General features: G+C 33.8%; 1 protein-coding gene across 3 annotated transcripts in view; it reads right to left on the reverse strand.

Moving 5' to 3' along the window:
- Positions 1-1,190: 1,190 nt before the first annotated feature.
- Positions 1,191-12,582, reverse strand: part of LRRIQ3 (leucine rich repeats and IQ motif containing 3) — a 174,136-nt gene continuing 162,744 nt past the window's right edge. For 2 of the 3 annotated variants that reach the window (XM_072834077.1, XM_072834078.1), the window contains exons 8-9: positions 11,409-12,138; positions 1,191-1,923 (exon numbers count right to left, since the gene is read on the reverse strand). In XM_072834077.1, the coding sequence (XP_072690178.1) occupies positions 1,782-1,923; positions 11,409-12,138 (872 nt within the window). In that variant the 3' untranslated portion in view covers positions 1,191-1,781. The remainder of the gene's footprint in view (positions 1,924-11,408; positions 12,139-12,582) is intronic. The other variant, XM_072834079.1, reaches the window with a different exon arrangement.

Here is a 12,582-nt window from a genome sequence, read left to right on the forward strand (position 1 = left end):
AGGAAATAGGTTTGGTGAAGAGCCAACCAGTTTCTGACACAGAGACCTTCAACATATAGAATTCATAGGGCTTCATATTTAATAAGATGTCGTGGGGTAAAAGGAAGAAATAAAAAATATCTTCTAAACTTTTAATATGGAAAAACATTTAGATGGTTATAAATCTATGAGAGTTTGGAAATAGGAGAAACAAGATTGAGGAGGGAGGAAATAGTGAACAAAACCGTGAATTCCATTTTAACATATGATTTTTAAAATATTTTAGGACTTCAAGGTCTAGCACACATTTGGAAATACAGGAGACATATTCGGTCTAAAGAGACAGTAAGTGGTAGTAAGGTCATTAGATCAATGTGGGACAGAACTTAAATAGAAAAAGAAAGTTATAAACAAAAAAGCATTGTGTGTGATATAATATCTGCCTTAGTGCTGTTTTCTCGGTTAAGTCTCATAATAATACTATATGACATGTATTATTCTTCTCATTAAATCCTCCAAAAATATATATTATTTCCAAATACAGAATGGAAAAATGAAGTAGCATAGAGATTATCTAACTTGTTATAGGAACCTTTATCTGTCATGCTTTTTAGCACCTCTTTTTGCTCTTTTTGAAGAATAATTAGAAATACCAATATGACTCACTCAGCTATCAGAGCTGATGCCATGGAATTAAATAGACAGCTATTATTTTACCAAAATTAGGAAAACACTATAAGCATTCTTTTAGCGATCCAGCATAGAAGCACAACTGAATAATTGCTATTGTAAAATACTTACTTTTTGAAAATTTGCCACAGACTAATAATCATAGAATTTTAAAAACACTTAAAAACTAGCCCATATATAACTTATGAGTATTAAAGATTTTGAATGGCATTAGTTACACTGTATCAAGTGAGCATGTCATAATCATAGGCATTTATTTCTCTAGATAAATGAAAAGACTACTGAAAATAAACTTACACTTTACAAAGGAATTTTATATCTTTTTTATCTCTATTTTCCTAATTTTAAACTATGAATATGTATTAAAGAGAAAAAATCAATATATATACTATTTCTGTATACTTTATAATAACAATTATACAATTGTGTGTCTTCTTTCTGTCTCTCCTCTCTTCCCTCAAATGTATGCAAAAGGCAAATACATCAATAGTAAATATATGAAAATCTAACAATCTCCAAGGAAGTCAAAAGGAATATTTAATTTCTCTTTTATATTTCACATTTTCTGAATTCTTATAAGAATATGAATCACTGATATAATGTTAAAACTCTTATTTTGAAATAAGAAATTCAGAAATTGTTTTAACAAAATAAACAGAAATATAATTAAATACATGAAAGTAGGCAATGAAACTAATCAAAGTACACAGTGTCTTAATAAAAGTCAGCAGCTGGGGCAGATATTACTACACTAAGATTGCCAGAGAAACTGAAAATTGCTTTAGGATTGCCATCCTTGGGATATTAAACAATATAAATAATGCCTTTGCATTATTTCCTGCAATAAATGAAATAAGTTTTAATTGTTCTTTGGACATCTGGATATATAAGGAACCTTTGGGGGTGCCAAGTTAACTTGATTTACGTTATGAACAACAAAAGAAACACTTTAATTATTCTCTATATTTCAGAAGCTTTATATACAAATCCATCCAGTTACATGGAGTATTTCTTCTTTCATAGTATTATTTCAAAGTCCTTTAACTAAGCGTATTAGCCATAATTCAAAATGACCACGGATATAACGTGGCATTGGTTCATTTTGTCACTCTTCAGGGAACTTGAAAGACTAAATTCTTTTTCATAATTGCAACTTTTGTTTTAGCATCTTGAAATTGTTCACAAGCTTTTTGAAAGGCGATCATGTCAGTAACAAATTTTTCTTCACAGTGTTTTTTATATGTTTCTTGAGCCCTAAAAAGAAAAAAAGGAAAGTAATAGGGTGAGATACTTTTAAAATGACTAAAAGTGGAACAATTACTCAGATAGTTTTAACAATTACCATTAGTTAAATAGATGCTTTTAAAACAGACATACAATTGAGAAAAAATTAGAATTCCACCTATGGCAAAAATTTTATTATATCAATAATGTCCATAATGTTTTCAATGATATTCCAATTGGGCTAATACTTCTAAGATTTCTATTGGCTGTAACAGAATTCTCATAAACCCTGCTTGAGAGTCCCAAAGAGGCCTCAAAGCTAGGCTATGCTAAAATGTTTCAGAATTTTGGGGGACACTTGGGTGGCTCAGTTGGTTAGGTGCCTGCCATTGACTCAGCTCATGATCCCAGAGGGCCTAGAATCCAGCCCTGCACTGGGTCTCCCTGTTCAGCAGGGAGCCTGCTTCTCTCTCTCCGTCTGTTCCTCCTCCAGCTTGTTTTCTCTCTCCCTTTCTTTTAAATAAATAAAATCTTAAAAAAAAAAAAAAAGATTTGCAGAACTTAAGTCTCACAAAATTCAAGTTTCTTCTAGGATTCTGTTATGGATTGAACTGTGTGCCTACCTCCAACCCCCAAGTTCATGTTGAAGTCCTAAACTCCAGTATCTTAGAATGTTACTATATTTGGAGATAGGGTCTTTCAGAGGTAATTAAGCTTCAATGATATTGTACAGATGGGCCCTAATCCATTGTTAGTGGTGTCCTTATAAGAAGATGAAGAGATACTAAGGATATGAACACACAGAATAAAGGCCGTGTGAGGACAGAGTGAGAAGGCAGCAAGGGAAAACCCCAAACCTGAGAAGCCAAATCTGACTTACCTTGATCTTGGACTTCTAGCCTCCAAAATCAGAAGAAAATAAATTTATGTTGTTTAAACCACCCAATCTGTGGTATTGTGTTATGGACCCCCCACACACTAAATGAACTTTAAATTAGAGAAAGGTGAACCAGGTTACCCTGTCAAATCTAGAAAACGTCATGGGCCTTATAAGACTTCAATCATTATTCATCTGCATTCATTTAACAGGTATGTATTAAAATGCCCTAGATGCTGGAACCATGAAGATAATTATGGCATAACTATGAGAGGCTTATAGAAAGTAAAGAAAAATAATGAATATATAAATAAAATATTATAGTGCCATAATGAAAACACTATCTAACAACATGAGAAGGGCATAATAAAAAAAAGTTAGTAAATAACACCTGAAGAAGAGGGTAAGGAAAGACAAGAAAGGTTTCAGATTTGAAATAATCCTTGCACTTAGTCTTGAAAGATACATATTTTTCAGGCAGAAAGTGGAGGGGAAGAACATTTTGTTTATGTATGTTTGTTTAAATCGCATGAACAGCTAAAATAAAGGCAAAAGGCAAAGATGACAGCATGGCTTGGCATGCTCTGAAAAGTGACAACACTCTAATTTCTGGGACAGTAGAACAGATAACCCTGGAGAAACAGACTGACAGCAGAGCACAGAACCCCTGATTTATATTCACATATACTCAGAAATCTGGACTTGAGGAACAGAAGAAAGGCCAAAATCTTAGAAGTCTGCAATTTATTAACTATGTGATTTTGAACAAGTTATTTCAGCTCTTTTTACATCATTTTCTTCATTTTTAATAGGGATATAATCCAACTCCTGGGGTTTAGTAAAAGATTAAATGAGTTAATACATTTAAAATCCTTAGAATAATGCCTGACATTTAATAATTCTGCTTACTGGATGAATAATAGTGGTATTCATCAGGATAGAAAATAGAGGAAGAGCATCCAGATGAAGGGAAATACTGTAAATCTTTTTAAGTAATATTGTTTTTAAGGAGCCCGGCTGTCCATGTGGTAATGCCCAGGGAGTTGACTAAAGAGAAGCAATGGCTTATGGTTAAGAGAAAAGGTAGTAAAGCCATTCTGCCTAGGGATGAGATGCAGATCTGCGACTTACTGGTTGGGACGATCAACTTGTGATTTGGGACAAGTTATTTAAACTCTGTCTAAATCATTTTCTTCATCTTTAAAAAGGGACAATCTAACTCATAGGGTTTAGTGAGGACTAATGAGCTCATATATTTAAAATCCTTAGAGGAATGCTGGGCGTTTAATGGTCACTCCATGAAAATTAGCTATAACTATTTTGAGTCTGAATCTCTGGAGAGTAGCCATGTCTGGACATGTAGCAAAACAGAAATCATGGCAAAAGGGACTTTGCACATGTAATTAATAATATTAATTAAGTCTAAGTACTAACTAATAGTATTAATTAAGTCTATACATTCCTAAGAAATGTATGAAAATAGTCCTATAGATAACAATTATAAACTGTGGACAAAATATAAAACAAAAACAAAAACCACATAACAAGAAACCAAACTATTAAAAAGTTTGGGGAGTGAGAAACAATTATCTATTATATAGACTAGGATCAAACAATTGGAAAACAAAATTAAGAAAAAATTCTATTTACAATAGCAATAAAAAAACAAAAACAAAGATGTAAGTTTAACAAAAGCTATACAAGGCTTATGAATGAAAATAATAAAATATTGCTGAAAAATTAAAGAAGATTTAAATATAGAAAGCTCTACCATTTCATGGACTGGGGGACAATATCAACAAGATTTCAATTCTTCTCAAACTCACCTATATAGTCAATGCAATTCCAAATAATGTGCCAAGAGTATTTTTGGTAGAAATTAACATTTAAATTTGTTTTAAACATATAGATTAAATTTAGATTGATTTATTTTAAATGTATTAAATTTAGGTATTTTGAATTTATTAACATTTGAATTCTATGGCAATGCAAAGGTCCTACGCTAACCAAAGCAATCCTGGGGAAAGAAGAACAAAGTTAGAGTTTGTGTTTTCCTTTTACTGTGTAACACATTACCGTAAATTGGCTTACAACAACAACCACTTTATTATCTCATAGTTTTCATGGATCAAGAGTCTAGTCACATTACGGATCAGCTGGGTTACCTCTTTGGTTCTCACAAGGATGAAATCAAGGTGTCAGCCAAGGCTGTGGTTCCTTTTTTATCTATTTTTTTAAGTATTTATTTACTCACTTTAGAGAGAAAGAGAGAGAATGCAGAGGGAGGAGCAGAAAGAAACTTTAGTGGGCTCCTCAGTGAGCTGGGAGCCTAATTCGGGGTTCAATCTCGGGACCTAGAAATCATGACCTGACCCAAAATCAAGAGTTGGTCACTCAATGCACTGTGCCACCCAATGGCCCCAGGGCTGTGATTCTCACCTGGGACACGAGGTCCTCTTTCCCAGATTGTTGGTTGTTGTCAGAATTCATCTCATTCTCACTCTTTCCACATAGCCCCCTCCATCCTCAAGTCAACAACGTCATATCAAATCCTCCTCCTACTCTGAATCTCTCTGACTTTTTCTGTACCTGCATATACAGGCTCCTGTGATGCATTGGGCCCATCTGATAATCCAGGATAATTTATCTATTTTAAGATGAATGAAGTAGTACCCTTAATTACATGTGCAGAGTTCTGTTACCACGTATGTACTTTTGTGGGTAGGAGGAAAAAGAGTAAGCAACTAAGGAAGCAGCTAAAATTGAAGGCCGCACAATCATAAAATTACAAATTAGTAATCTCTTTTAGCCATTTTAACTTGAGTGCAAGACATAAAGATAGCTGGGTTATTCCAAGGTGAGAGAACACACTAGAAATGAAAAGAAGCCTGTAAGGAAGTTTATTTCAGGGCTGAGTATCACAATACAGTTGAATAATTCATGTGGGGAAAATAAAAGAAGAAAATAATTGAAAAGATAGAAGATTTTATCCATAAGTAAGTATACAAGGATTTAAGACTTAAGGGGTAGGGCAGTTCCAAGTGACGAGGAGGCTTTTACGTGTCTATGAGAATGAGTTTAAAGGTTGTGGAGATCCAAAAATACTAGGCGGTCGGAACGGCTGTTCTTACGAATTTGGAGGTTCACTGTGATTACAGCTGAAGTTGGATGGAGAAAAGCTTTATAAATCAGAATATAAACACCACAGTGAATGAAGAGAGTAGTCTAGGAGGTAAACTGATGACCAAACTACCGGCAAGTAGAAAGTGAGGTAATTAGATAATGTACTTTATGTACCGGATCATCCAGGCTAATTGATACTCACTCTACTGCAAAATGGACACCCTGCCCTCTGCCCTGAGAAGTTCCATCACTTTTTCAGAGTATAAACAAGATACATTTTGGAAAATTCATGACTGGTTTTTACCTGATATATAATTTTTTTTTCACTTCAAAGTCTCTTTTTTATTCAATCGTTAATACCCTTGTGGGTGGTTTATCTACTTCCTAAACTAGAGCTTTATGGTTCCCCTTTCTTTTATTACTCTTCCTCATTCCACATTAGGATCAGGAACTACATTCTCATTAACGACTTCACCAGCTATTGAGATTCAGCAGAATGCTTTTAGGTCAAGTGTTTGATACATTAATGAAGAATCAACAGGGAGAGAAAGAACTGAAAAACTGCTGAGGTCTCTAGACAGACTTTACTTTTTTGACTCACAGCTCTTTTCTGCATGTTGATACAAAATCTTTATTTGAGATCATTTATAATAAAACTCAGTAATGCCTTTTAGGACATATTACCTACATAGCCAGAACATTGCTTTATTCCTGTGTGTTTTCAAGGATATGGATAATATCTTTGCAGCAGCTTGCAAGAGAAGATAATTCGGTTAAGATACATTAGGAAGCTCATTTGACTCTGTATCCTCTACAAATTAATGATGGCCAGACATTCAATTTGCTGTGATAAAACTAAGCTGATGGAATTTCTCTAACATTGATTTGCACTAGATTTGTATTTTGATATATTAGACTAGCTTTCCTTCTCTTTTTCAAAATATATTTTTATTAAATTATAGAAAAATTATTTCCAAAAATCACACACCCACATATACACACAGAGTATACATTAAGGAAAATGTTTTTCAATTTTGGAGGAGAAAAATATAAAATATTTTTCATACCTAGAAAGATATTATATAAAGAGCCTCATTACTAGTTTAAAAATTGCTTGTTAACTAGGAAAAGGTAAATGCTTTCTTTTTATTATTTTATACTCTCTTCTAATCAAAGCTATTTTTTCATTATAGCTTTTAAAAATGTAAATGATTTATTTATTTTGTAACTCAAAATTGTATTTTTTAATCCCTTTCACCTATTTCACCTCTCACCTTACCCAGTTCCCCTCTGGCAATACAGAGATGAAAAGTACAGCATCAGGAGTATCGTTAATACTATTGTAATAGTGTTGTATCGTGACAAATAGTAACTACACTTAAGGTGGTGAGCACTGGTGATGTACAGAACTGTCAAATCATTATGTTGTATACCTGAAACTAATAAAATATTATATGTAAACTATACTTCAACAATAATTTTTTTAGGGATGCCTGGGTGGCTCAGCGGTTGAGCGTCTGCCTTTGGCTCAGGGCATGATCCCAGGATCCGGGATCGAGTCCCACATCAGGCTCCCTGCATGGAGCCTGCTTCTCCTTCTGCCTGTGTCTCTGCCTCTCTCTCTGTGTCTCTCATGAATAAATAAATAAAATCTTAAAAAAAAAAACAATACTTTTTTAAAATGTAGATGAAAAAGGCAGCAATATGGACCTCTAAGTATTTCTGCACAAGCCTTGAACACATGTATTTACATTGTTTAGATGGTCAAAATGTCATCAGGATAAAGCTGTGACTGATAAGCTTCAATATAATATCAGAAAACTTTGTGTGAAAGACTTTGAAAGAGTAAGAAGCAATTACTGGGAATCTTGCCTAGTGCACCCTTCAGAGTTATCTGTGTCTTTTAATCTCTTTGATCTATTCTACAACTCCAGAAGTTGAAGAAAACTATGAGCAATACAAATGATTCTTGTCTACAAGACTGTAAGTAAATTTTGTCCAATGGAATTGTAACTGATTATTATTGGTGGATAATGACTACATTTATTCTGGCATTCCTGATTGTCTTTATATGTACATGCTCTTAGAATTGTCATTTGAACCGGTTGCAACATCTTACTGGTTCCTTAATGAATTAAATAAACCCTTTGATGTGTTCATTTATGTTTGTATGAGTTATGGTTTAATGTTCTAAAACATATTCTTTGTAAAGAAGTTGTAGTTTATATACAATGGCATATTATTTAGACATAAAGAGAAGGAAATCTCACTATTTGCAACAACATGGATGGACCTTGAGGCCGCTATATCTAAACAAACCAAGCTCACCGATACAGAGAACAGGTTGGTGTTTGCCTGAAGTAGGGGGTAAGGAGTAAATAAAATGGGTTAGGAAGGTCAAAAGGTACAAAGTTCCAGTTACAGAATAAGAAAGTCATATGATGTAATATATAGCATGGTTACTAGAGTTAATAGCATTGTACTGCATATTAAAATTTGCTGAAAGAGCAAAAATTCTCATCACAAGGAAAACAATTGTAATTATGCTTGGTGACAAATGTTAACCAGACTTACTGTAATCATTTTGTTGTCTATACACTATTAAAACATTATGTTGTATACCCGAAACTAATATAATGTTATATGTCAATTATACTCTCCATTAAAAAATCCTTTGACAACTAATAGAGTTTAAATTAAATATAGTTTAATATATTTTAAGTCAATACTAATTTTCAGAGCCTTTGCACTTTTAGTCTAAGATTTAAAAATCATCATGAAACAATTTTTAAAAATGTTGCATTTGTTTGAGATAGCTTGGTCCCAAGTGTATTCTGAGGATTAGTGTTCTTAGATGTTTCTTGAAATGAAATTTCTGTGGTAAGATGCATGTTTAAAGAATGTTTTATTTTTTTAGTAAGATTCCTAATGGTCTTTGCCATGTGACTGTCTACTGAGATTTATAGTTCCTTTCTAAGCCTACTTAGTGTTTCTTAAGCAATTGTACTTTCAACTATTCTTTATAAATCTCCACTATGAGTAAAGCAATAGTCATGACCCCCTTCCTCTCCTATGTTACCTATTCTGAACTCTCCAGTTTTGCTCACCCATTCTGCCAATAATGATTTACCGTCAGCCCTCTGTTTTTCCAAATTCAAAATGACAACTATAATTTTCCTATTTCTGTTTTTTGTGATAATTCAAATATATGCTTATATTTGCCACTGGACTGTGAGTTCTTAGAGGATCAAGAATATGTTATTAATTTTTGTATGGGGATGTTGAGGAGAATTGAAATGAATTAACACTTTGATGTTTAATTATGCCTTCTCTTTGAAGGTGTCCTAGATTGCTCTCATCTATTCATTACCCACTATTTAAGTGGATATTTTAATTTTGTCCCTTGATAGTTCTTGCATTATGTTTGTATTATTATGTAACTCTGGTGGCCTTATTGCCTGATGACTTATCTCCCACCTAGATTTTCAGTTTCTTGAGGCCAAATAATCTTTATGTCCCTGTATCATCTGACATTTTCAATAGCTGAAGGTAAATTACTGTTCGAATGATTTGAACTGAAAGTATTCCTCAGTAGAAATGCCAATAATTACTGAAAGATAGAAAAAAAATGTGTAGAAAAAAATCTACTGTAATGAAATATGGACTTGTTTTAAGATGGATACCTATTCTAATAACTACTGAAGCTATTTTCAAAACTTGGTTAATCATATTTTTAGTGTGTATTTAATAATTCTGGTTATATATCTTTACTACATAAACAGCTAAAAAATATACATTTATCATTTCAATAAATTATTAAGTACATTTATATATGTATTAAGTACACTAATATATATACTGATATTATATCAGTACTGATATATATATATATATTTATATATGTTATATATATATAAAATTTGCCTGCCCCGCAGGCTCTAGTATATAACTTAATTGGACTTACATGCAACTATTACTAATTCAAAAACTCTTTTTGTCCTACTTTCCCCAATAATTACTTAACAGATTTCAGAAACTAAGTACTGTACTAGATACTGAAATGGAAAGACAGACCAAATTATCCTATAGAGGACTTCACAAGCTGACCTGATATAGGTCATCTTGGGATAACTGCTACAACTGAGATTTAAATCAAGTGCTATGGGAGAACTACCAAATGAAAAGGATTAATTCAGACTAGAAAAGCAGTTGGGGAAAGGTAAAGAATACAGAGAGCATTTCAGTCGGTTACTAAAGGATAAATAATAAAAGGATGAATTTTATCAGTGGTTGTCCAGTTCATACACTGCAGGATAGAGGCAAATAGGGGACAAACAGAGACACAGTCACACTCAGCCAAGCATCAGCCACTAGCGATGCCTCCCTGGAGAAGTAAGTGCTTGTCCTTCCCCCTCACCAATCTGAAATCTTCCTAATTTGCACAATAACAACAGAGGCTTGTGTTGCATAATAATATGTCAATGGCACTAACTGTGGGCTTGCAGGACCCATTCAGAGTGCATATTTGTTGTTACTGTTGTTGTTTTTTAAGATATTTTATTTATTTATTTATTTATTCATGAGAAAGAGAAAGAGGCAGAGACACAGGCAGAGGGAGAAGCAGGCCCCTCACAGGGACCCCAATGCGGGACTTGAATCCTGGACCCGGGATCACACCCTGAGCCAAAGGCAGATGCTCAAGCACTGAGCCACCCAGGCGTCCCTCAGGGTATGTACTTGAAGAAAAAGGGGAAAGAATTAGTAAGGTCACTGGAAAAAGAAACTACAAATCTGGGTAGGGAATTAGGAATAATTTTGTCTGTCTGGAGCAAAGAGTGCTGTTGTGGAAAAGGGAGCACGCTATAGCAGAAATTTCAGTGAGATGAGTCTAGACAAACTAGAACAAAGCTTGATGCCTGAAATGCCACTCAGATTAGATTTTATTCTGTGGACAACTGCAAGGCATCAATATACTTCAGTAGGAAGTGATGTGATCAGAACCTAATTTTAAAAGACAGTTGAGGCTTGTAGGCCGGAGAACAGATAGGGGTTGAAGAAAGGATGTCTTGAGGATGGAGATGGTATTCTCGAGGGGACGGATAAAAGGTGAATTCTTAGAATGATTATGAGCGTCTGTATTAGAATGAGAGAAGTGAGATTGAAAAGGATCAGCCTGAGACTCTTTGTAGAAGTAAAACGAATAAGGAAACATTAGCTGTTGGCCGATGAGAAAGACTGAGTTGTAAAAGACATGGCGGTTTCTAGCACTGGTCAAGGGGCTGACGATGACGACATTTAGGATAAGAACAGCCACTAATTAAGAAGTAGGTTTTCTTGGATGAAGGTGGAGGTGGCATGAGATGGAGTTGCTTTATTGTCTCATCTTTGGTAATTGTTTCTATTTTTCAAAGAGAATGTTATAAACAAAGTACTGTTTATTGGATCTCAATACTTAGTATGCAATATTTACCTATAATTGACTTAAAAGTTTTTATGATATCAAAACTCTACCTACCTGATTTCCTTCATTTGTTTCAATAAATTCTTTTGATGTTTTTCCATTTCTACTCTTTGTTGAACAATCAGACTTTTCTGTTGTAAGACAGCCTGGTTCTTCCTCAATCTGTCCATTTTAATCATTCCTTTGGACAAAAGAGTGCGCTCATTACTTATGTTTTGAATTAACAAACGGTCTTCAGCCTTTTGGTTTTTTTCTGCTAGAAACAGAGCTCTCCTCTCTCTGACTTTTTCTAGATAATCATGTCTGTCCTGCCAACGTTGTTGTAAACCATTCTGAATTGTCTCATTATCTTTTGCAATTCGTTTTTGTGCCGCATTTTTTTTCTTATTTAGGTTTTCTTGAATAATTGAGCTAACTCTTTCTTGGACACCTCGTGCCATGGTGATAGCTGCTAATTTTTTTTTATGGCTTTCTAGCTTCTTTTGTTCTGAGTAATACTTGTCAATATCACAAAGTTTTCGGAGTTTTATACCAGTTCTGTGTGCTATAAAAAACTCTTTTCTTACATTACTTTTCAACAGCATGTCTTTTTTTTTAATTGCTGGTTTTTGATGAGTAGTAGAAAACGGCTGGACACAGGTAGGAAAATAATCGTGCTCTTTTCCTTTCAGTAATGCAGCATACTTCAGTGAATCGGAAGTAAGTATGGGTAGTTTGAACACTGATATCCTAAAACTGGCATCCAATTCTTCACCCTCAGTTTCATCTTCAGACTCCTTCTGACCTACATCACATGGAAGACAAATATACTACATGACACAAGGGCTAAGCACAGTTTATTTTCTGCCCTTCTTGTTTTGATAGCTACATTAATAAAGTTGACAGAGTGTCTTATTGACTTTATTAAGAAGAATTTTTCCCAACTGATGTTCCTTTTAAACTTGTGTTTTAATAGTGATTTTGGAGAGGGAAATCACTATTGAAACTGCTTAACACAAAAATGCACCAATACCTGTATTTCCTGCATTCTCTCTCATAGTCATTTAACTTGCAATGACTCAATAGCAGTATCTTAACATTTCACTTAGTATTTAATCGCACATACTATTTTTACATATGGTTATTATTATCTCATATTTGCAAAGGACTTTGTAATCCATTTTACTTTATTTGTCTTAACTCTGGTAGGAATTAATAGCTGCTGTCAAATTTTTTTTTTCTCTTTCTT

Source organism: Canis lupus, chromosome 8 (assembly GCF_048164855.1).
Source record: "Canis lupus baileyi chromosome 8, mCanLup2.hap1, whole genome shotgun sequence".
Lineage (NCBI taxonomy): Eukaryota > Metazoa > Chordata > Mammalia > Carnivora > Canidae > Canis > Canis lupus.